The 26,303-nt window shown below is 41.9% G+C and overlaps 1 protein-coding gene across 17 annotated transcripts in view; it reads left to right on the plus strand.

Moving 5' to 3' along the window:
* Positions 1-26,303, plus strand: part of ADGRL3 (adhesion G protein-coupled receptor L3) — a gene marked incomplete at both ends in the record, with an annotated part of 305,662 nt that overhangs the window by 47,431 nt on the left and 231,928 nt on the right. For 16 of the 17 annotated variants that reach the window (XM_082281579.1, XM_082281571.1, XM_082281570.1 and 13 more), the window contains one exon: positions 7,095-7,308. In XM_082281579.1, the coding sequence (XP_082137705.1) occupies positions 7,095-7,308 (214 nt within the window). Of the gene's footprint in view, positions 1-7,094; positions 7,309-26,303 lie in introns of those variants that run through there. The other variant, XM_082281575.1, reaches the window with a different exon arrangement.

Consider the following 26,303-nt stretch of genomic DNA (forward strand, 5'->3'; position numbering starts at 1 on the left):
CTCTATCAGCCCAGCAGAAATCTCCCCCTTCCCTTCTCCCCCCGCTGGTTTAGTTTCTTGGTGAATTATTGAGTTGACATGCCTCCTGAAGGGGTCCAGCAAGCACAGAACTGGATGCACGTCCAGCAGCTGAGCCATGGCTGGAGATAGGAGGCTTTGTCTTAGGGAGAAAGCAGGATCCCTTTTCCTTTCAATAATACGCTCCTTGGCAGGTGGATTTACCCCAAACCACTGCCTCTTTAGCAGCTTGGAGGATAGTGACCCGTGGTGATGCCTTGCTCTGGTGTAGAGATTAGCTTCAGAGGTATTCACCTCTCCAGAAAGGGGAAATTGGTGAAGATGAAGCCTTGTTGAAAGGAAAATTTGTTGCAGTTCTCAGACTTTCCCATCACTCACTAATGAGGCAGCAGCCCATGAGTGCCAGAAGATGGGAATGGAGAATCAGAGGGGAAGTCAAGTACTGCTGTTGCACTGCTTCCTCCCTCAGGCCTGATTTGGGTCTCCCTGGCTCAGTCTGTCTTCACACAGTGCCTCAGTCACCTCCTCCTGTCAAACTCCTCCATTCAGAGCTACCATCTTGATTCTGTAGTTTTGTTCTTTTATCACTTCGTTTTCTTCTCTCACAGGGCCTTGCAATGACCAATTTCCCTTGTGAACTCTCGTCCCTAGGTGCAAATGCATCCACTTCACTGTTGTTGCCTCCTTCTGGTGATCTTCCACCAGTACACTTTCCCATTGTCTGTGAGTTTCTTTTCTCTTCTCTAGAAAGATACTGAGAGAGTCTAAAAGAACCTAATGCTTATTACTAATGAGAAAAGCCTCTCCATACTTTAAGTAAGGGTTTGGTAATGTGAGGGGAGAGAATAAGGATATTTATCAGGAGTATCAGTGATAAGAGGAGTGAATAGTAGGAGTACCCCAGGATGCAGCTGTCTGCTGCTCAGTCCTCTGGCTGCTGTCCCTTTTTGGGCATCCAGAGGGTGGTGGAAAGGGCCAATTGTTTGTCCATCACTGTGTTGAGATCTGACCTCTAGGCTGCCTAGAAATGTAGAAGGAGATCTGCTATGGAAATAGAAGGTGCTTTCCATGAGGCTTAGGCATGGAGACAGAGGCTTGCTTCAGAGGTGTGCAGTTTAGGACTTGGGTAGGTTTTGGGTTTTTTTGTGCTCCTTTTTTTTTATCCATTATTGTGTTACCTTGGAAAATTCACTGACTGTGTGTGAATTTTGGCAGTCCCTACAGAAAATCCTCTCTATGTTTGCTACAATCTTCTGTGTATCCTTTTAATTGTGGGGGAGAGCATCAGATGTAAACTTACAGATGAACATCTATTCTATTTTCACTCACAGAAGCTGGGAGCAAATCCCTAGCAGGTGCCCCTTGAGTGTTATAATGGAGACAGAGTAAGCAATTTATGGAACCATAAGATATTTGACCTCAACCTCCACATAAATTGCACAGGGAAGGGTATGAGAGTTTTCTGATTTTTTTAGCTTTTCTTTGGTTGCTATGGCTGGGGTGTTGCCCAGCCTTCTGTTTCTCTTCTTTTTTTGTACACTCCATCCCACCATGTAAAAAGATGCTCTTTCAGTTTGTGAGGTCTGTTTGCTGGGTAAGGGGGATCACTAGGGCTGGCGAAGGTGACCAAAGGAAAGTTGCTAATTGGTTGTGATATATTCTATTAAATAAGCTCAAGATAGTCCAGGAGGATGTGGGTATTTGATTCATGTGGGGAAACCAAAGCTGAAGCCACATTTTTCACTTTCTGAGAATGCATCTAATTCTCTTCTTCCTTTCTGTAACAGATTTTGGAGTGCTTAACGGGGGAGATGAGATAAGTTTTCCATTTTGATAGATGAGACAACAATCTGCTGAGGCACAGAGGGGAGAGTTGGGAGTGGGGACCAGCACTGTCCAACCTTGCTCTGCTGATGGCTTCAGCTCTTCAGCCACACTGGCTGCCTTCAGTCTTCATTTCTTCCCCTGGGGAGCTGGATATGGATGTTGTAAGCATTTGCTGCAATGTCTTGGCACCAGCCATTGTCTGTAGGATGCACCTTTAACCCCACTGCAGGCTGGGAGTAGAAGAAAGGCTTTTCCACCATAAGAAAAGCCAGACTTGTTTGCTATCTTTTTTTTTTTTTTATTGTCAGCATCTGTAGAGAAGGTGGGCAAGAGAGAATGGTATTTCCATATTTGTATATTAATCATAAGATTTCAGAGAACTTTGGACCAACCAAGCTTTTTTAAGCTTGTCAGAACTTTATCAATATTTGTAAGCAATGAAAATACTGGGAAATAGGAGTATTGGATGCTTGAGAAATGTTGTCACCATCTTTAACTCAGGCTTTTGCTCCTGAGATCAGAGGCCAAGCAAAATTTGGATTAGGGAAAAGAGACAGAGAAGAAATACTGAGCAATGTCTGCACGCTGCAAACAAATGCACTACGGAGACTTTATATCCTAATAGGGAAAAGTAGGGCCCTGATTCACTTCAGAATGTGCTTCTTGTCATGGAGTGAGTCCTACATAGGCCATTGACTCATTGACTGAAAGGGATTTCCACTCCTACCCACACCCGAGTAGGCTTGAGAATAAGGGGAAGAGGATTTTTTTTATTATCATTACTTTATGGTTTTTTTCCCCCACAGAGCCAAGGTGAACTGTGGGAGTATTAAGTATTGCAAAATTACAAACACAGAAGCATTCCTGCAAATTACTAGGAAACCTCTTCCTCCAGCATGCTCTGTTTGCACTTGGGAACAGTAAGTCAGATATTTAGCTGGGCAGACCAAATCGTATACAGAGCTTGTGAAAATAATTATCTCTGCAATTCCAGCTTTTGTTTCACAGCCCTTAAATATGCACTGAAATTTCACTCTGAAAATTCTGAGCCAGAACATGATTTTGCTGGGAAAATTGCATATAAAACCGATTGAAAGCATCAACCCGCACTTTTCTTTTGAAAGTACATCTACTACCATCATGCCTCTAGCTCAACAAGTCTCTAGCAGCCAAGGAGACACATAATTTAAAGGCTATTTCGGCATTTGATTAAGCACACAGTGATAACTACAAGCCCATGCCCTGCAGGCATGACAAGAGGCAATTATGTTCTGAGGTCAAAAGCGAGGGGGAGAAAAAGCACAAGATTTTGATGACTTACTTAATTTTCCAGCTCCTGAAATTAGCAGAGACAAAGGAGTTCTAAATCGCCCAGATAAAATCCTGTCATTATCTGTTGCCTTTTCACCCTCTGCTCTCACTTTGCCCTGCAGAAGCTCAGGAGGATTATTTTCCACCAAATGGCTGCACTTAAAAAACTCGAGCTGGCACACATTTAAACGTTAAAGAATTTGAAAAACACTCTTTTAAAGTTCTGTATTTAGATGGCTGTCTGCACATAGAATCCTGGAAAAAGACACCTGTTTTTCAAAGTAGTGAGCAGCCATCAGCTCCTCTTGACTTCAAGCCAACAATTAGGTCACTTACTTAGGAGATTAAATAAGGAGCTCAATGAGAGACTGCAAAGATAGGGAGCTGCTCAAAGAAGAGAGAAGTGTATTAATGAATTAATACAGTCGTGCTGTGTATTTCACAGATGGGCTTTGATGTATCTTGTTTCACAGCAAAAAGCAAAACATCTTTGCTCCTTACAGGAAAGCCAGTAAAAATGATTAAGTAAGATTATCATATAGGGACACAACAACAAAAAATGTGTTTACAAGGAGATAAACAGCCAGGCTCTAATCTGCCTACGGAGTATTTATTGCAGATACTGGAGTAGAAAAAAAACGCCATGCAGAGCGAGTGATTTGGTGGACAATGGCAGGATGGAAAACATGTGCTTATTGCTTTAGGAGAAAGCATGATAGGAGATCATGCTGTATTACAGTATTCAGCTGCTTCTAGTTTTTCCAGGGTGTTAAATTTTTTATGCTTTTTATCCAGAAAATAAATGTAAATGTTGACTCCATGATACCACACGGAGGTGTCTGTAAGTGAAAGCTGTCCTCCTTATAGCAAGTGAAAGGCAATATGGTGAATTCCAGGAAGTTTAAAGCCAAATCTAGAAATGTTTGCGTCTGTCCAGAGATTATTTCCTGGAGAGTAGAACATGAGCTGTTATTTTGGGGAAGGGGTGTTCAGCTTGGGTTTGGGGTGTTTTGGGGGCGTCCTTGGAACTGATATTCATGCAATTTTAGTAGATCAATGCTGTAAAGTCTCATGTACGGGAGACACACTCATGATAGTAGAAATGTGTTCTCACTAGAGGTAGGGAATTATCTTTAATGGTTTTGTAACTTGCTGTTAGCAATTCTTAATGTCTTATTTCCAGCATAACACGAGAGTTATTGTTAGCTGCATTTGTACAGTATTGCTGCTTGACAAATACACCAGGTTTGTATGAGTGAATTCTCAGGCATTTAATTTTTGTGATTTTAAGCAGGGTTCTCCTCAGCCCTCACGTGTTTGAAGTCTTTCTTTGATATAGAATAGTTACTGGAAAAAAAGAAAAAAGCATAGGAATTAAGAGCAAAAAGATACTTTCTGAATCATGCAGGTCAGAAGTTTTGTATTCTATAGAGGGAACTGTAAAAAGTGAAGTAGTATTAGCAACTCGCTTTGCCCTTTGTATAGCCTACATTAACCTTCCAGAGAAAAAGATCCAGATTGCCCAAGGACTGGGCCAAACCATAGCTCCAAACAGCTAATATTGCCTGTAAGCCTCATTTTGTCATTTTTTTGGCAGTTAGCAGGAGTCATCTAAGCACATGGCAGGAGGAGGGAGGGCCCTTGGCCTCAGCATTCTGCCAAAAGCTGCTAGAAACCTTCTGCCTCCCATGTCACCAATCTGCTCAGGTTTAGCACAGAACAGGCTTGAGAGGAGAGCTCACCACAGCTCTTTTCCAAAATCAGAATCCTGGCATCAGAAGTTTTTTGGTCAGCACTGGCCTTCTGCCGTAAAGTCCGGTGTTTCACAGAGCAGGGCCTTCTGCAGGCTTCTGTGGACAGATCCCTGTGAGCAAACTTAGTACCTCTTGAAGCTGTTTATAGAGCAGGCTAAAATTGCCAGGCTCTGCTGACTCTGCCTTTCCGGCTGTCTTCTCTCTTCTATCAAATGCCGTCTCTAACATTGTCCCATCCTTCCTCCATTCGCCTTGTTGACCAGTGGCATCAAGCCAAGGGTAAGAATGAGGCAGTGCATCTTAGAGGTTCATGCTTGTCCTCCTCATTTTCCTCCTCCTGTAACAGAAGTTGGTGGCAGTGAGAATTTAATGCATTACACAAATATATGGTGCAATACGAGCCCAGGGCAAAAACATTTCTCCCATCTCAGGGAAGGAGGACATCTCAAGTGATCTAAACCCTAAAGCTGTGCTAATTGTGCAAGCTATTATTCAAGAATAAGTACATGTCTGTCTTGGGAGTTTCGCAATTAGTCCAGAACTCTGGCACATCAGTGAGGGTCTGATATTAAAGTAATCCCTGCAGATTTACAGAAATGGGAATCTGAGAATCTGTCCAGTGATACACAAATGAGACAACTGACAATAATAGAAAGGTTCATGGAAGTCAATGTGTTGGATTGCTGCCTGACAGACAGAGCAGCCTTGATACAGTTAAAAGGGTTTTCCGAGAAACATCAATATATTCTTATTTTCCATAAGCCAACTTGGTGTGCATGTACCACGGGGAAGTTTTACAGAATAAACGAGCAGAACATTGGATGGGATTTTTGGTTCAGGGAGAGGGTATTTTGGTGGTTTTATAATGGGGCCAGGAGGAAGGGGAGTTATTGAAAGATGCCTGGTGTCAGATGGGCCATGGATCTACTGGAGGGTTAAACCTCTATCACCGTCACACAGAAACAGGCTTGGGTTGTGCATTGAGTTTTGTGGTTGGAAGTGTACAAATTTATCTGGGAGGGCACATCATGCCTGTATCTGGAAACCTTTTTGGTGCGGGTGAGTTTTCATTCTCGTGGAATAAAGCAGGAAAGGAGCTGGCTTTTATTTCAGCTTGTGACTGGTGTGCTAGGCTGGGAAACAAGTATTTGGTTCCCAGCATCACCATGGATTTCCCGTGAGATCTTCTGGAAGCTGCAAAACCCTTCTGCAGCTGAGTTGAGAAAGACAATGTGTAGCTACTTCATATGGATGTTTGGGGATTAATATATTCATGTTCATCAAGCTGTTTAAGATCTTTGGATCAAAGAAGCTGTAAAGATGGGAAATACAATTGCTTGTTGTCAAGTGACATTGTTTACTAATATTGTAGGGCTGTGTTTTCAAGGCATCTCAAAGTGTGTTTCTTTTTTTTCTTTTGCAAACTGTAGCCTGGATTTCTTTTAAAACAGGTAAGATTTCTGAGAGCTCTTTAATTTCACAAGTATTTGCCAGCTATTTGACCATCTAGGCAGATCCAACTCAAAGCTAAGACTGAACTTAAGTCATCTGGTGTCCCATAAATTGGCCTTTCCATGGAAAGTATCACTGCAGGGCCCAAACTTTGGGACGGTCGCCAGAACCTGCAGGCCATCCGCTGGCATGCTGCAGGCTACAGCAAAAGCCATTAGGATCACATTTTCTAAGGGCTAAGAAAAGGACCAGGAGCAATACAGATGTTATTACATCTGCTGTAGGACAGGTGCAATCTTGCTGAGCAGGTGGGATCCTGGTGCTTGGATTGCTTGTTGTCATAAAATTTCCCTTGCCTGTTCAAGTACAACACAGGACTGTAATTTTATGTATCAAAGCCAACTAGTTTTGCCCCTGGTAAGTAGAACTAATAACAGTGCCATAGTTGCTATTTACCTGTTTCAGTAAGGGATTTCTAAAGCCCTATACAAAAGGGATCTTGAGCTTGTTTCTGAGATGAGAAAATGAGGTCACTGAGTGGAGAAGTGATTTCTCTGGGCAGCCAGCAAGCCAGCGACCGGACCCCGTTTCTACAGACCTTATCTCAATGGTACAGAAACTATCTCAGCACAGCATATGGGTAAAACCTGCTGCTTAACGTCATTCCGCTTTTAATTTTAGCCTCAGTGTGGAAAGTCAGTGTTGACTGTGCTTCTGTGTTAATCCTTGCAGCTTTCAGCCGTGCCCCAGTGCCCATGGCTGTGGTCCGAAGGGAGCTGTCCTGTGAGAGTTACCCCATCGAGCTGCGCTGCCCGGGAACAGATGTTATCATGATCGAAAGTGCCAACTATGGCAGGACCGATGATAAGATCTGTGACTCTGATCCTGCTCAGATGGAGAATATCCGCTGTTACCTGCCAGATGCCTATAAGATTATGACTCAAAGGTATAGTATTTAATATTCTTTGTTTGCTGACTGTTGGTTTTTTAATCCGGAGCGTACACACCAGTTTGCGTGTGTGTTTGCATGAGAAAATGCAGGTACTTAGTCTGGATGTATGTGCACAGAATTACAGCTATCATTGCTAAACTCTGGGTTTAACCGAGTTGGTTTAGCATCATGCAATACAAATAACGTTTCCTCTAAGTACTGCTCATCAGTCATCTTGATTTTCACTGCATCCCAATTTTCCTTCTGAATTTCCTAAATACCAAGGCTCTTAATGAATGTAGAAGTGAAATCTTTCTCAAAATGCATATTTACTCCTTTTTGTGCTGTGTTCAAACAGAAGGCCAGTAATCTCCTTCGAACAATTAATATTTTGTGTTCAGAATAACATTTACAGTTTTCAAAACACAAAGAAGTGTCTGCACCCTTCCTTGTGTTGCCAGGCTTAGTTTTAGGGAGGATCTGAATTTTCAGTTGAGCGTTGGTATTCTCATTGATGAATTGCTAAATTTCTGTATAATAACTGTAGCTGTGAAGCGTGGCTGCTGCATTTGGAAATGGTAGCTGAGATACAGTTATACATGTAGACAGACTCCTGTCGGGCTTGCAGAGCCAGGGCCTAACAGTTTATTCTAACCCAGAGGTATTTTGGTTATGAAAAGCCTTTTAAATGTTGCTGAATTCTTAAGGATATTTTCTGGTACAAGTGGTGTTGTGGGAAGGATGCATAAGTCACAGCTCTTGATGTGTAATTGAATTCAGTAATACATTCCTAATACATGAATAATTATTTAGTGCATTTGACTGTTAATTAGTAATAGAGATTAGTATTTCAAGGTATTAATAATGGCACTGGCATAGGCAAAGTGTTGCTAATTGATGTCATGACAACAGTATTTGGGTCCTAACAGTGACCTTATGGCTTAAAGCGGTGCAGGGTTTTAATGGAGTATCTTGCTGTCGTTTGCTGTGAAGTGCTTTGTGCTAAAATAGACTGGTGTGAGCAACATGAGTTTCATCTGTGTTTCACAGGCTAACTGCTGTTTTTGACTTCCCTTTAGAACTGCTCCATGTTGAGTATTTAGGTCTCAAAATGTTGAGAGGTCTTGTGAAAAATGTCCCCATTGCTGCATATGGCTCCTCTAAGACAATTCTTTAAGCTGGACCCCCTCACATAGCTGGTTGAAGTCTCGTTTATAGGGTTATGCCAGCTACATTTTCAGGAGAAGTGGGAAGGGTAACAACGTGCCATCAGCCAGTCCCTTGGATTTGGTGTGGTTTTAGTGGAATTACTGTAATTCTCCTGTTCAGGTTGGTAGTGGCTTCAAGCAGAAACCCTTAATCCTCTGCATATTGGCAGACTAAAACCATGTCATCCCCTTTGTGGGCTGTTAGAGAGCACAAAGTTTTAATATTTTTATATATATATGTAGTAGTGTCCTCCAGGCAGCAGCTCCAGAGCCAAATGCAGAGCTCTGCAACCTTCTAGTCCATCCCTACGTGAAGCAAGTCTGCAATAACATTGGCCCTTGGGTCAAGGAGGGCACATAATCATCTTCTGTGACCGTGGGACTGCATGGGAAACTTTGGGTGATTACTCACCTCCAGGTATCATCAGTGTAGGCTCAAATGGAGTTAGCAGGGAAGCTCATCTCTGGGGCAAAGTACCTCTGTTTTTTCATTTGGGCAGAAAGTGGTGCTGAAAAGGATGGACACTGAAGGGGGGGAAAGGCGTGCAGTCCTGTTATTGGGTACTGCTGAGTTTCTTGAAAATAAATATAGTCTCATGTTAAAAGAAAGGTAAAAAAGGGAACAATATTCTACTTTGCATTTTTGTCAGTCTCATTTCTTTTTTAAAATCTCCATTAATTCAAAGAGTTGAAACAATTTAAAAATAAAGCCATTAAAATGAAATATGTTCTCAAGATGCAAGCCAGTCTGTCAGCTCACAGCTCCAAGTACGCTTTATAGCTCAGCCTCTGAAAAAAGTAGTTTAAAAGGAAAATCGTGACAGCCTAGTAGTTGTGGCACTAACTATGGCATTTTCTTCTGAAAGCCTCTACCTGCAAAATTAATCAGTTTAGCAGTATTTGGGTGGGTTTGCAGATTAATGCAGGCTCTAACACCGTGAGCTTGTCTTTGCTAACGCTGCAGGGTGGGGGAGCAGCTACTGGGAACTAAAAGATTGTCATGACAGTGTAACCTGCATGGTAATTGAAGCTGTCTGTGTATGGAAAGAAAAGTGGTATGTGCAGTGTGTGCTTATTATGCATTGATTAATTATTGTATTCATAAATACACAGTCCCCTTGTAGGCTCTATAATAAGTTGTGTAACTACTGGCAGATTTTAATCAGCAACACTGCTCAGCCGACTCGGACGCATTCCGGTGTGGTTGTGGGAAGGGGAGAGAGGGAAAGGTGGGAAGGAAAAGTGTGTGTGAGACAGAGGTGGTGCTAGTATGTGAGCTGAGGCTGTGGGTGAGCAGATTTATAGTAGGTATTAGTGATTGCTCCCCCAGCCCACCCCCACCAAAAAAAACCCCAAAAACCCAACAGCCTGAGCTAACATGTTCCTTTCTTCTGTATGCTTATATAAATTAATTTTTGCAGACGACTATGTGAAGTTATTTTGAAAGGGAAAGGCATAAATCTTATGGTGTGTTTGTGGAGCCCCCTAAGCAGAGGGAACACAAGGAGCTCTTGCTGCAAGTATTGCCCTGAAACTCTCTACAATCTTGAGAGTATTGTTGAGGTAAAGGACATTTAAACAGCTTGTAGGGAGCTATTTTATAGGATGTTAAATCTCTGAGGCCTTTATTTTTTTTTTATTTTGCCAGCCCCTCCTTCAAACATCCAAGCAGCTGCTGCCCGTAACAGCTCAGACAGTGTGCTTTATGAACTGAAGTTTTTCCTGTCATGATTAGAAAAAAAATGTATTTCGTAGCATGTTTGCTTTGGAGAAGCATCTTTTCAAGGGCTGTAACACGTAATTAAATTCTAACCATGCCCATTGTAAATTGTGTGCACCATACCATGGGAGACTTTGCCATGTCCTCCCTTGAGCGACTGTGCCACAAAATTAATGTATCATCCATTCCAACAGCCAGAGTTCTCTGTGAACAATGGGGAAAAGCAGCCTCCTATTCCCTTAAGAGTTGTCTTTTTTTTATAGTGTTAACACAGTTTAGTATATTAAAAACACCCTAAAGAAAAAGGAAAAAAAAACAGCTTTTGGTGTGCACTCTTGAATTTCCTGTGGATGCTTCCCACCAAGGAAGCCTCCTGGGTTGAAAGCGAGGGAAGGAAGAAGAGGAGTGGATCAGGTTTTTGCATATATGTTCACAGAACTTTGTGCTGTCACTACCACCTTTGTATTTAACTTTGTAGTTCGGAGCATTCTGTTCTGTAGGCTTTAACCTCACATGTTAAAAAGGGTGGGGAGGAGAGGGAAGTCCAGGTAGGAATAGTAGGAAGTACCTGACATGTAGGTACACATACACAGAACAATTGTAATTTTTGCCCTAAAGGCAAGAGCAAGGCTTTCCTTTTGCTTTTTGGATCTTCGTCTACCCCAACCATTGTCTGCTACTCTTAATCTGGAGGAAGGAAAGGAGGGATGGAATAATGAGGCAAAATGACAAAACCAGCAGGCAGAGCAGAAGAGACAGGAGAGAAGTGTTCACAGGTCTCAGCAGTTGTTCTCAAGATCAAAGCAAAATTCTTTCTGCCCTAGAAGATGCGGACGGCTCTTGCTGGGTAACTGATCCCTCTCAACAACTCGGAGAGCTCAGTTTGCAAAGTAGGCAGCATTTGCCTTTTGCTAGAGCAGAACCATGCAGAGCTCTTGTATGCTGCTCTTACCACTTCTGTCTTGGGGATGAGGGCTGCTGAAAGCTGCTCAGCTATCTCCTCTCTTCTCCCCTGAAGGGAGGCACAGCTGGGAGGTACTAGATGTCCTGCTGGGCCTGCAGTAGCTTAGCTGAGCTAATTTCCTTTAGGTTTGAGTCTAATCTGCATGGCTTGTCCCTGTGGTTTCAGTGTTGACATCATTGATGAAGCTTGCAGGTCAAGACTTAAAAGAAAAAAAAAAAATTAGAAAAAGCGCAAGACTGCAGGAATGTAAGGCTGTGGTCAGCTGCTCCCAGATTTCCCTTTAGTTTCATCAGAGGGCCTAATCCTTTTATGTGAGAAGGGGCACTCAGAACTCTCTTGGTAGTTGGAAGGATGGTAGCAGGCACTTTGCACAGCATAGGGGTGAATAAATAAATTGAATGAAGCAGCTTGCATTACACTGCAAAGATTTTTCATCTTCTGAAGGGCTGTGTTTTGCTAATGTTTTTGGTTGATGACCTGAAAAATGCAGGAGTCTGAAATGAGTGCCATTATTATTGTAATAATATTGCATCTCATGGTGTGCTGTTATTGATGTTATCAGCTCCTGTGATTTTCAAGACACTTTTCAAATGTCAGTGATCTGCACTTGCATTGGGAAATAAAGAGGCAGGATTACCTGTATTTTACAGATAGGATAATTCACGTTAATCATTCATAAAATGGCCACTGGTTTTGAACATACTAGTTTTGGGATGTTCTTGTAGAGTCTTTTATATTAAATAGCTTGTTGCAGTGCATGTGGGAAGGTGCAGAGGACAAGGAGAGCTGCAGACCTGGAGGTTCTGTAATGACAAGGCCATCAGCAGGACTGAAGGGGACTACTTCAGCTGAACTGCAGCACAGTTGTGTCAGGCTCTACAAAATTAATGGTGTATTTCTTAGAAAACAGCCCCCTGCTTAGATGCTGTCATCACCTCTGAGTCAGATACTGAATGCCCTATTTGGTAGGAACCCCACCACCCTCCTCTGCATCCTGAGCACATTTTGCAAAGCCTGCCAAGATACTACTCATTTTTCTAAATTTGTTACCACACAGATGGCATGAGAAGTACATTTCTGAAGGACTGAGATGCTGCAATGGGAAGCTAGGCTTTCTGGGAAGCAGAAGTCTGGCGCTTTGAAATCTCCACGTGAAAAGCATCAATATGGAAAAATACTAATGTTTCAGTAAAACAGTTTTTGTAACCAGTAGAAATCAACGGGGAATACTGAAGCTCACGTTCCCTGGATTCTGATTTTAAAGGTTAGAAAACAAGCCTCACCACTTGGTTAAACAATCTATTTTCTCACCATGTGGAAAGATTTTTAAATGAAGGGAATTCTGTTAATCTCACCTGAACCTTGACCCTGGGACAAGGGCACATATGCTATATTACTAAGACAGAAAAAAGTCAAAAATAACCAAACACCACCACTAAGTCCTATTGCGGTTTTGTGCACTGGGCTGTTGAATCACTCTAAAATTTGTTGCTACTTCCCAGCCTACACAGTCTTAATTTATCCTACCTCTTCCTTTCCTGAAAATGCTGTCGAAGTAAATTCTTAAAATGACAGCCCCTTGGAATTGCCCTGGTACCCTAGCAAATCAGGGTTTGCCAGCCCAAACATCTCAGCTGATTACAGCTGCCATGGTAACAGATGAAGAGGAGGCAGTAGCTTCGGAAGGTAATTAGGTTCCAAACCCGTGGAAGACTCTGTGAATCAAAAATAGTGCTTTAGGCCTCCCTGGGTACCAGTTGGTAGCTGTGGCCAGCTATAAACCACCACACTTTAAATAAATAAATAAATAGATGGTTGTACTGTGCCATGGCTGTTGGGGTTTGGTTGCTGTTAGCATGTGACTCCAATGCATTGCCATTTGGGAAAATCCCGACTCGAGCTGAGAAAGCAAAGTGCAACCCAGCAGTCCCTGTGGCCAAAGAGAAAGGCCTCCTTGATGTGTGCATGCTGGAGGAAGCTGGATGAATTAATCTTTGCTGTTTTCTAAGACCGTTTCAGTTTTCCAGGTATTTTGTTCTGTTTTTTTCCAGTTCCCCACCCCACCCTGGCCTTAACTGACAAAGAGAAGACATAGGATAATCTCTTGCGTAAATCATATTTTAAAGTGGCCTCAGAACCTCTGAATATATGACATACTGAAAACCATGCAGGAAAAATCCAGGTTTATTACTGCATCCATTATTTTACTAGTGTGAAAGTGGCCACCTCCAGCCTGTCAGAGGGAAGGGACTGGCTTGCCCTTGGCAGCCTTTCACACGTAGCTTTTGCCAGTGGGAGAAGACCTATGTGAAACATGCTCCTGTCATCTGTTTTTCTTCTGAACATTGGAGGCTTGTTGAGAGCAGCAGCTCATTTGTAACGTGGGAGAAAGGGTTGAGCAAGGACGGATGTGTTGCTGGCAGCAGTGTCCTGGAACCACAAGAAAGGTGCTCAGGGAAGATGCAGCTTTAGGCTCTTTGGTGGTGTTCTCTGGTTTTGCTGAAACAGGTTTTGTACCATGCAGTCGTTATCTCAGGTGCCCAAAGAGCAGAGTTTAAAGCCAGGCATCTGCATGCTCCCCATGGCACCTCCTGCCTATTACCTAAATTGCTGAAGTGATCAGCATCGAAGACACTTTTATTCAGTCTTCCTGCATCTCCCATCCACCTGAATGTGGCAATCATACAAGGCTGTGGCAGGAATTGGCCGTCAGATGCTTGGTCTTCTTGCCACAAGGCTTAAATCTATGCAAAGCATTGCAAGATAGTCTATAAAGTTTGTTCAGGCCAAGTGGACTTACGCTAGCTTAAGGTAACAAAGCAAAAATTTCTTTTGATTAGAAAGATATGTGCATGCTCCTTCTCTGGTTGGTTTTCTGGTTAGGTAAAATGTCTGAAGGGCTGTGAGGTGAGATGGCTTTGAAGTGATGCATCTGTATCGCTTTCTTTTGCTTCTGTCTTTCTTCATGTACAAAAGAGCTCAGTTAGTCTGTGCCTGAGGTCGAAATTGGGTTTATACACAGGGGATTGTCTATTCTGTAGGACATTTCAAAGCTTTCATTCAGCACATTTTTGGCTGCATCGTTTGTGGAATCTTTGGAGCTTGAACTCCATATTCTGTTCCAAGACATGTAAAACCAGCACTGGCTTCTACCACACTCTGTGTGTGTGCATGCCTGGGATTTCTGTGCCTCTCTGCAGGGCTGGAAGCGCTCCCTGCAGATGCTTTGCAGACACATCACCTTTGCACGCTTGCAATTTGGCATCCACAGCGTGGCTTTGCATTTTGTGTGATCACTGCTGATACCAAATGCAAACAGGCCAAAGATGTCCATTAGATACAAACCATTTGCTTGCCAGCATTGAAAATATGGACTGACGCAGGCAATGTTCCTGGGTGATCAGTTCAATGTGGTCCTTAAATTTGAGTTTTGTTAGTGGGATAAACTGAAGTTTATCTCAACCTCTTTGGGAAGAAGGGGGAAGGAATAACAGTTACTGGAAGCGGTGACCCAAGAACAGGTTTTGATGCCCATTGTAATTCAGGAGAAGGATTTTATGTATCAGTAAGTGGAGTGCATAAGAAATGCCAGGCCACATTTGTGATGTAAAGAAAGGGCAGGGTATGGAATTTGATTAGAGCCATCTTCTATGCATTATGTATAAGATAATACATTGGTGTCAGTTATATAGAGTAGAAGCCTTAATTCAGCTTGAGTCCTGCTGACATCGTAAACTGGGAGACAGGGAGTGGTTTATGGGCAGTAGTGGAGTCTCCAGACTGAATTACGGCCTCAGCATTCAGTCTGTTACCGAGAGCTGCAATTGGTAGCAGGCAGTATATTACATGCTTTTACCCAGAGTAGGGCTGGTGACAAAGAAGGAAAAAACTTTATCACAGAGACACTGTGAGAAATGGAAGACTGAGTTATGGGCAAGACAACAATAGAGAACTATAAAACTAATGCAGGAAAAGGAGGAAGGATTTCAAGCTAGCCAGGAGGAAAGATGCTAGAATGGGGATAGAGTTTTGCCACACAGTCACCGGTTTGCCCCTGTGCCGAGTCCTGCCTCTCTCAGGGTAGGATGTGGCATCCCATAGTGGGCAGGAACTCTCTCTGCCGCTCCCATGCTTTTTTTGTTTTTGATCACTTGTAGTTAGAGATGGCCTTTCACCCCAATGCCCAAGATTTTTAATAATTCTTTCTAGATTTTCAGCCATAACTGTAATTGTTCTGTATTTCTGCTGCCTGTATAAATGGTCAAATCCTTTCTGAGTCTCATTTAGTCCCTGGTCATGATGACTTCTAGGAGCTCTTAAGTCCAGCAGGATAATATCTTACTGTGTCAAAAATTAATGTTAGGTCTTAATTTCATTGCCATCCTTCCTCACTGTGGAGACAGAGGCATCCAAGCTACCTTTGCCATTTCTGTTCCTTAGCTTGTATTCATTTGTCATATGGCTTCTAACTTTTCTGTTCTCCAAGGGAGAAGGTGATGTTCTTTCAAATATTTCTTCTTATGGGAGCTGGTATGGATTTTTGTTACGAATGTGTGAAGGTTCTTGTTGCTTTCCCTGAATAGCTTTTGTTTTTAAGCAAACCCAAAAGGACAGAAGAGGAAGAAAATAATTCGTTTGTTATAAATTTGAGAGTTTGAGGTCATTTCTCTCTGTAAAGTCTGCTTCTGCTCTTCCTTTCCCCAACTGGCTTTGAATTGCACAGAATGTCCCATTTGACTCAAGAGTATTACACCCACACAAATACAATTGTATCCTTCCCCGAAACACCTGCGCTGCTCCTGATAAATTACTGGCTCTCTTGGTTGCTTGGAACAGATTGTTCCACTGCAGTGATTACAGTGGTGCCCAGATAGTACCCATGGAAAGTAAAGTCAGGTCCTTGGTACTACTAAATCTGTGGAGTAAAACAGAAAAGCGTCCATTAGGTTTGGAGGGAGCAAGGTTAGTTCTGGAAAAAGTTTACTACTTGTTGCAGGTGTCCAGGGTCTCAGTCAAAAATATTGGAGTATTATAACCTTGTCACAGATGTTGGTGGACTGGAAGTGTGCTCAAGTTGGTATCTCAAGAGATTTTCCCATGAGTCATGGAAAATTTCGTGTACAAATGCAGATGAGTAACTGTCACCATTGATGTTTCAGGGAGCAAAAAAGACAACTTTAAAAAAAAACCAAACCTCCCGGTATCAGAAGTGCACCTTGATGCCCTTTTGAATTACTGGCAAAGTTGCTGACAGCTGAAGACAGGCATCTAATATCCAAGATACCTTAAAAAAACCCAAACCCATTAATGATACACACACAAAGAATATAGGTCACCTTCAACCCAGTGGATTAGTCGGAGCTCTGGAAAATCAATTTTGTTTGATTGGCTGCACTTGTAGCTAGATGGAAAGAGTTAAAGCCAGGCACCAAACAGTGCAGGGTGGTAATGCCTGTTGTGGTGGGCTGCAGTCCGGAGAACACTTTGGGGCCTCTGTAGCTGTGCATGTGACAAGAGCTGTCTGAAGTCAGCATGGAGGTAGAAACCTTCCAGGAAATCTCCACAGAGAGAGAGAGAGGTCTCTCCTCATTTTTGTGGCCTGGATGGCATCCAGGTGGTAAGAACACCCAGCGATTCATCTCACCATATTCCTGGAAGTCAAGGGGACCTAAGGGCGACTCACCCACCACCTGCTTTGCTGCAAACCACATGGGTTGGTGAGCCAAGCATGGATTGTATCGTAATCACTACTTCTGCCATGTCTATCGATTGTGGGGGGGAAATCTTGTGTACCCAGAGGTGGCTGAAGGAAAACTGAAGTGGTAAACACTTGACAATTATTTAAAAACCATAAGTATTTTATAAAATGGAGAGAAAGTGGATGGTGGTTTTGTTGTATAGTGCTTAAAACACACTTTGTTGCATCAGCTAACAGATTCAATGCCAGCTGACACAGTGTGCCCCAAACCCAAAGATGGTTTTTGTCAGGAAACTTTGGTTTGGAGTAGCAACTTCCTATACATAAAGTATCCTTCAGAATGACCCATGTATTTGTGCTAGTACTGACAAAAGATGAAAAAAATTCCTTTATTCCTTTCTCCATAGCTTAAATTTTAAAGGTTTAAAAGCACTTAAAAGCACCCATTGCAGCCAGGAGCCTGACTCCCACTGAACTGGCACGAGTCCTGAGGTCTCAATGTCCAGAAATTTCTTTTCAAAATGGAAGTTCACTCTTAAATGGCTCTAGTGCCTTTTAATATTTTGCTCATGATCTAATTTGGATCTTAAGTATACCAATTTGGAAACAGCCTGCCTGACATCAAGCTATGAGTTTTTAAACTCGTATGGTTTAATAAGATTAACTTGCTGCAGTTCTGATACAGTCTTCAGTGAAAGCTTATTCAAATTAAGAATCAGTCAGAGGGGAAGTAGCCTCAAGCATAAAGTAGGAGTGAGGTGGTGCCAAAAATCAGGGCTCCGAGAGGCTTTGTTGTCTCAGCCTTTGCTGAGAGCAGAAACCTTTACTGCCAAATTAATGCACTCAGAGGGGAGGGGGAATAAAGCATAATTAAGAGATTAAAACCCAATATTCCCTTTTTCAGCTGTCATCTTTGGAGATGTACACAGATATGCACCCATAGAAATGGATACATAGTTCAATTTTTTTTATTTTTGAGACTCCAGAATGTGTATTAAAATATGTGGGAACTCTCTTACATGTCTGCTTGAATTATGGAGAATAATTCACAAAGTACAGCAGGGCCACTAAAAGAATGAATAAATAAGTGAGTTTGAGGAGTATACCTGCCAAATCTGTGTTTTGGGGCTCTTCTGCATAAAATAATTAATTCATGTTTTTTAATCATGTTAGTTTCTTCCAGTGTTTCCATGCATTTCAGCAGCAGAGTATCTCCACCATGAATTTAATTTCCTTAGTGTTGGTATGGGAAATCCTGATTGTGTAACCTCTTTTAACCCAAGGTTATATATTAATCCCCTTCCTCCCAGGGGGACACCCTCAAGTTTGGCAAATACTGTGCGATTTCCAAATGTGTACCATATTGATAACATGTATATGGAATCAGGGCCCTTCTGGTTCTGATTTGAATTCTGAGCATGTTGAGCATTTTTTCTTCTTCCGTGAAGAGGAAAATTCTCAGCAGAGTTTCCATGCATAATTTCATTCCACTGTTTCAGCAGGAATAATGCAGCTGTGAAAGAGGAATGTGAAATCAAGAGCATATCACTTTTTGAATATCACAAATTTTATTAGGAGTCTTACAGGAAGGAGGAAATCTATAGGACAGATTGGTCACAGGCCAGTGTTGCTCAGCAAGAAGAGAAACAAAGCTGCAGTGCCTGTGGTGCTAATTTAAAGTCGGGCTTAGCGTTGGCTACAGGAATGGCTGAAGGGCTCAGCTATGAGTATGAGGCCCTGAAGTAAACACTGGGTAATTTTGAAATCCCTGTGCTGTGAGAGGAGCCATCATCAGTTGTTGGTGGTCCATGGGAGGGCTTAACTAGAACAAAATTGTACAAAAATATGTTGACCACACAGGAAAATAAAAAAAAACCTGAGACACTGAGATTTGCAGGGATATGTCTTTTGTAAGGGTGATAAAAACGTGCCTGTCCTGTCTTCGGTGGCATTTAAAAATACACTGAAAAGCAAGGTGGTGGCATGCTGAAGTTGGCTGCTGTATGGAGTAGCTTGGTTGTCTTGATCTGGGTAAAGCTATTACAGTAATGGTTAACTTGCAAAAGAAAGAGTAGCCAGAACATTTTTCTTTCTGGAGAAGTGTACAAAATCTAGTTTGGTTGCATGAAGTATTTCTTCTATGCTTCCTTCCCTCTCCCAGATGGCTATTGGCAAAATAGACACGATACAGTATGATGTTTTAAATATATGCATTTCTTTAATGTGCAACATTTGGCATGTTTGTATATACATCTAGAGTGACTGCATATATGTAGAGGGAGATGTACATATGAGAAAGTACAGCAACATGTGCACAGAAAAATAGCAAATTACAGCCTTTTTAAAAGAGAAAATGGCACAATTCTTGCCTTGCACATACACGAAGAGCTGATTTAATATCAAGAAGGAAGCAGAAGCAACACCGTCTCTTCAGAGCTGATACCAGTAGCAACATCCAGAAGACCCCAAAGGTATTACAGCAGACTAGCAAATCCAGATTGTACTATGATACAGATGTTGGTCATTTGGGTTTCTTCAAAACTGCAGAGAAAGCACTGAAGTGGCACTGCCCTGGATATCTGTTAAGCCCATGCTTCTATACCACATATAATGCTGAAAAATTGCTGTTTTAATATCCCACACAGGTGTCGTGACTTTCAGCTTGGCACCTCCAAACTTTTATGACTGCTAATCAATGAACTCACACTGTGACTGTATATCTCACTTTTGCCCACTGTGTGTAAGACCATAGTAGGCAAATGGGGTCCAAGGGAGCTGACTTCGTAACATGCACAAGAATTTAGCTTTTGACTTCCAGCTGCTTAAATTTTTCCTTCTTACCCAAGCTTTTCATTTGATTATCATCTTATTATCATCTCATTATTAGGCATCAGAGATAGCTGTAACTCTTGCTTTAATATTTTCTACTTTCTGCTGGACTTTTTCTTTTTTCCTAGGAGCTTCTCAGCATCCTTTTGCTCCCAGGTGATCACTGTGTTTTCTCTGTGAAGAGTGTGCTGTTGTTGCTTATTTCTAAGTAATCCTTATGTCTTTTTTTTTTTAATGTGGTTACAGGGAGTCTTGTTAGGCTGTGTGGAAGTTTAGGTCCTGTACTGCCCTAGAGTGAAGTCGGAGTGCCCTGATTTGGAGGTGCTCAGGATCTGCTGTGTTCCAAACAGCCTTTGTGTGGCTCCACCAGCAAGTGGCTTCCATGGGGATAGCACCCCCAGGGAGGGAAGTTCCTATTTTCAGTCTTCCTACCCACCAGCATGATATGGGGAAGCAGGTGGGTAGGTGACAAGCTCTGTGCTTGCTCTCTTTTGGCACTGAAGAGACAATCTGTATTTTGCTGAGGAGCGTCATATAGCTGGGATTTCTTTGATGTTGCACAGTCAGCCGGTGTGGAATTAAGTTAATATTTTACAGTGCTTTTCTTCTGTGACTGTGTTCAGCCCCTCCAATCTTCCCAGCTCCTAATGAGGTGAGTCCCCTAACTTTTGCTGGTCTGTGCATGTGGCTCTGTCAGCGCTAGCAGATCAATTCATGTTTGTATTCCTGGCCTTGAGCTGTGCTCTGAGATGGCAACAACCTTGAGTGTGGAGACTTTTGCTGCCATTTCAGCTCAGCTTTGAGTTACGTGATCATGCTTTGCTGAGGCTCTGAGTAACTTGAGATGGTGTGCAAAGCAATGTGAGCAGCAGAGCAGGGTGAAAACTACAGGACTCCGTGCACAGAAAGCAAATCCAGATTTGTTTGGAGCCTGAGTGTGATCAATGATGTTTCTAACAGTGTTTTGGAGCATGAAGAACCTTATTCTGGAGGGTCTGGGGTAATGCAAAGCCCTGTTGAGATTTAGTAGCCAGTTCAACTGAGAACATTTCCTGAATCATGGTGATCATCTTTGCAAGCAAATGTTAGCAGGATTCAGGCTATCACTTTTGCAAGTCCCCTGCTACAGCTTTCAGGAGGCCACAGAAAGGTCAGAAGAAGGAATCTGCTGGGCTGTAGGGAGAGTGAGGAACATTTTATAGTGAAACCTTAATTCGAGGAATTGGCTTTCTCTGTCATGTAGTAAATTCATTAGTCATGTAGAGTGAGGAGGTTGATTTATGGCTATTAACTATATTGAATTGACAAATGTAGCTTCTTGAAATTTAGTAGCCAAAATTAAGGCCTCTCAGGCATTAATAGATTAGACTGCTTAAAACAATTTAATTATTTAGCATGTGCAAATGGGATAGGATATTTCTAGAGTGATGCCTGTACTCCTTTAGACATATTTTAGCATACTTGTGATTAAAGGTCTGTTTGTAAATCCTAGTAATTGACTATTGGCACAGAGTGGTGGAAGAAAGGAAGGACCTTGGCTGAGATTTAATAATTTTTAATTATGGGGATTTAATTAAAAAAAAAGAAAAAAAGATACCAGTCTGGTTTGAGCTAATGCCCTCTCTTCTTCTGTTTTCCTCTGCTTCCCATGAATTCTGTCAGCATCTGTTTGTACAGGAGTTAAAGGAGCAAAAAGGGAGGCTATTAATAGTGCAGTATGTCTCTGTCAAAACACAGTATTATGCATATATACTGCTATTTTTATTGCTGTAGTATGCGGATCAGGTGAGGTCCCATCATGGTAGCATCTGCATATACATCATTCCCCACCTGGAGACCTTAAAATATCAGTGGGTTTTTTTTGTGTGTGTGTGATCATGGCACACAGTCATATCATCTCCAGAGGAAATGACTGTGCTGTAAGTGGCTCATCCTTAAGAGTTATCCTACCCAGAAAGAGAAGGAAATAATTAAGATGACATGAATTATGTAGAACAGACTTGAATAAAGAGTGACAGAAGGGCTGGTTTTGACAGCTGGATGTTAAATGAAATTTGTTTCTGTTGTTATAGATGCATAGCCTGTTTTTAAATGAATAATTTATTTAGATTTATTTAAGGGGTAGAGGAAAGAAACAAGAAATCCCTGATGCGGAGAATTGAAATAATGAGTTGTTATACAAACATAAATAGTCATTACAAAATATTTTATTCGTCTATTTTTGCTGTATTTATAAGGGCATTTTAAGACTCCTTGAGTCTGCATTTTACATGCATGCAAATACATGCTACATTTTACCCAGCAATCCTTATGGCGTGCTTAATTGAGTTGATAGCAAAAAGACATGAATACTCCTGACTGCTTCAGCTTGGCTCTGGGGAGAGAATGAATTTTTCATCTTTTCCAAAGGAGAATTTATCCTGAATGTCTGTATCTCAGATTGTGTTTTATTACTGATACCTTTAAGAAGGCTGAAAGTGTAGGTATGGGAAGGCTTTCTACTCAGAGCTGCAGGAACTTTAGCTATGAAGTTGAAACATCTACAAAGAAGTATTTAATTGTGTTATAATAGGGGGTGTGTGGATATGAGGGTAGGGGAAAAGGGCCATTCCCCCCCAAAAAAGCGTTTAGATGGTTGGCTGGGGTAGAACTGATCCTCTGGTTAGGATGGTATAATGCTTCATTGATGTGTCCACCAACACTGCTGACCAAGGATTTATAGAGGGAGGGGAGGAATAACTTATGGATTTGTTAGACCAGGTCACATAGGAACTCATTTGCTATTTACTCATGACTTTTCCACTTATGCTATATGCAAATATATTCTATTACTGTAAATTTTAATTTTTGTCAAGACCTTTATATTCAAAATTCAGAGTGTTCAGCAGGCCATACTTATTTTATGGAGATTAAGCTGAAGGAGTGCTTAGGACTCAGTTGTCCTGAAGCAGGCAATTATAGTAAAACTTGCCTTCAGAGCAAATTCTGGCTTCCATTCCTCTGATTATTGCTGTCCCTGACTTAGTACATTTCACCATATATAATATTGTGCATGTTGTTGTTGTTGTTCTTTTTTTTTTTTTTTTTTTTTTAAATCTCAGTATTATGTTAGAGCTTTTGGGCACCCTTGTGGAAAGTGGCAGAGGTTTCTTTTCTCTTAACTAACCAGCAGCCTTGCCAGCTCTGTGTTTTTGCTTTTCTCAGTGTGAACACCACCTGGGGTTTCTAAGGTTTATGTATCTGTTAAGTGTGGAAAGAGATCTCTTTCTGCCTGTCCATGGCATTTGCTTTTCCTGTAGGTTATTTGGAATCAATTGATGTCACTGATCTTTCTGCTTCTGCTGCTCCTGTTTGTTGCAGATGTATTTGATGCCTTTGATTGCTGCTGACAGCAGGATTCTCTGATAATCTGCAACTGTGGATGATTGCTTAATTGCCTCTCTGACAGCCCCAGTAATATGGTCAGGAATTTGTCACCTTGGTCTTGAAAATCATACAATGTGTGGTTTGCTCACAGGTGTTTTGTGGCACATACGGAGAACTCAAAACTGAGCCTCTTTCTTTTCTGTTTTTTGTATAGACTCCCAAAATTGCCTCTGAAGTTGCTCTTGCATGGTGGAAGTGGAGCTAGTTTGAAGTTTGGGAAGCACACGGGCAGCAGTGCTGAGGGATGGTGGTATGGCCAAAAGCTCTGATTCCCTCTCCCATGCAAACACACCATTTGCAGATTCAATAGAGGAAGGAGGGCAGCCTCCCACACCCTCCACTCCTCATCCCAGTTCCACCCAGAAACATGCAATGTGTGGGTCACTGAATAACTCTCATTCTTTGCTGCCCTAAAATGAAAACCAGAGACCTACTCAGGCCAAGAATTAAGTTGCAGTAAGGGTAATTCATTGTTATGTACTCGTGTATCTCTGTTGCCTGCACTGGGTGACAGAACAAATGAGAATTTCAGCAGGGCAGCAGGAGTAGAGTTGTATGGTCAAAGCCTCTGGCATTTTTTATGTTCCTACAATTTCTTCTTGTGTGCTTTCTCAGAAACAACCTGAAGAAAACAGACTTTCTCTCAGCTGAGGTGTGCAGTAGATTCTGTTTTCTGAAACAGGAAGCAATGCCATTCAAAAAGTCGTTCCTATGATTAAAAAGTTGATTACCACTTTGTGTGTCTGGATCTATACCTTGCTTTAGAGCATTGATTGACGTGAGAATACAGCATGAGAATTACTCTTTAATCATTGTTTTCCTGATTGTGTTATTCTTCGATGAAAACTGTTCTTTCAGCTTGTCAGGAGATAAATGCCACCTTGAGATCACAGCCCTGGGGGCAATTCCCACAGGGCTCAAGGGAAGACTGTGTTTCTAGTCCTGAAATGCAGAGACTCTTGGCAGAGATTTTGTCACTCAGTGCCCTTTCTTCACAAGTAGATGAGTTCATTTGGGAGAATTATGGATCCTTCCCATGCCAGAGATGATGACTTTGTACGAAGTGGTCACAAACTGGGGCATCAGTGGTGTCAACAGCAGCTGCTCACACGTAGCACAGTGCAAGGAGAACCTCTCCCTTGCACTGGAGATCCTTGGCTGGGCCCACTGGCTTCATCAAGGCAGCAGGAGAGTTTGGGCATCCTCATGGACGGAGAGTTACTGAGACCCAACTGGATAGGAAAGCTGGGTGTGATAGGAATCTGCTACATTGTGTGTCAAGTTGCAATTTGTCCCTTTTCTCTATCATTTCAAGGCACAAAGTTTTTGCTCTTATGGGATGGCAAGTATTGAATAAAGTAAGGACAGAGCAATTTGTTCTCTGCAAGCCATTTTAATGTGTGCTTTGGATCAATAGAAGGAATGAAATGCTTGTCAATGCAGAAATTCTGGGAAGAATATGTTGGGAGGACTGACACCATAGATACTAGAGGAATAAATTTGCCTCTTGGCTCTCCAGAAGCCAAAAGGCAGTGTGACTTAACTAATATAATAACAAAAAATGTACTAGCAGGTTCCCTTCTGATTACTGAAGATGCCTTTTGTGTGCTGAATCAGTGTTTAGATCAGTGTTGTGAGCAGGGAGAAGTCCCCTGGATAGCTGTTTGAAACTATTACTGTCAATAACTTTCTTCTTCTGCTCTATTTTCTACTTAAAGGTTGCTTGATGTGGAAATGGTGCTATAGATTTATTTTAGCATTAATTTATATGGGAGAGGTTACTTGTGAACAGCAAATAAAATTCTATTTCCAAAGAAATACTAGAAAATTGGATGTTTGTGGCATTCTTGTGTATTAAAATGCATGGTTTCATCAATAGATGCCAAAGAAACATATTGGATAATCTGTAAAGTTCACATGGTATCCTTTTTACCACCATTTAAAAGGTAATGGGGAAGAATGACAGTGTCTATATTAGCAGAGTCTTAATTTTAATTAATTGTTGTGATTTCTCTGCACATAAAGGCTTGCATCTGTGTTAGCTCTTTGGTCTGACAAGTACTTTAGCCTCAGAGAAATTTTGATGCAAGGAAGTTACTATAAGCACCTTGGAGAGAGATGAAATATGTATGAAAGCCTGATGAACAACTGGATCATCTTGTACAGTGATGCATGGTTTGGTTTTGTTGTTTTTGGATGTTTTTTTGGAGGTGAGGGAATTGCTGGTGTGCTACCTGCTATGTGTTGTGTACTAGCAAACTGAATTTAGAGAATGAGGAGAGAGGCAAGACATGTAGCAGTCACAGCATGGAAGCAGACAGGTTTGGTCACTGTAACAGTGGGGGAGATAGCAAGGAAGGAAGGCCACATCATGGCTGAGAGAGATTCTAGGAAAGTATTTTAGAAAGGAGCCTGGAGAGGTGGTCTGAGGAAGAAGAGGAAGAAATCTTGTGAGTGAAGGCAGAAGAGCTCACTGGTAAGGATGCAAACCTTGATGTGGATCGTCAGGCATCTAACTTAGTGATACTCTGTGTCCTCTGGGGCATGGAAGAAAATGGAGGCTGTCCCTTACTTCTGTCACATCCCAAGTTAGATTGTGCCCATGAGGGAGATGTAATTTAATTAACTCCGAGAACCTCAGCATCGCTGAGACACCGGAGTGGCTCCGCAAGCATCCCTATGACTTCACTGTGCATTTGTTATCCCAGCCTGCTCTCCTGTCACACCTCCCGCTTTCCACTTGATAAGAGCCTCTGCCTTTCCATTTGGTCGATTAAATGCTGTAAATTCTGCAACGAGGGGCAAAGCATTAAATTTCTCAAGCGTGTCTGTGCGTCTTATCGTGGAGCCGCTTCCATGTTGCTAACAGTATTTGATTCATACTGAAGGAAAATTGATGACCTGAATCCTCCTCACGTAAGAGCTTCATTGTTAACATCTCTTGTTCTCAGCCACCTCCCCCATTTTTTTTTTTTATGCCTTCCCATTCAATTTATCAAGCATGCTTTTGGCAATCAAAGGCTAGAAAATCGCTTTCATTCTCGAGCAACATACTCTGTGTCATTTTATCAAGATGCGGAGCTCCTAATTCTCTGAAGAAAAGCTAAAGGAGCGGGAGCGGTAGCTTATCACTGTCTCCCGTGTCACGTTAATGGAGGACTGCAG

Source organism: Coloeus monedula, assembly GCF_965178545.1.
Source record: "Coloeus monedula genome assembly, chromosome: 5".
Taxonomy (NCBI): domain Eukaryota; kingdom Metazoa; phylum Chordata; class Aves; order Passeriformes; family Corvidae; genus Coloeus; species Coloeus monedula.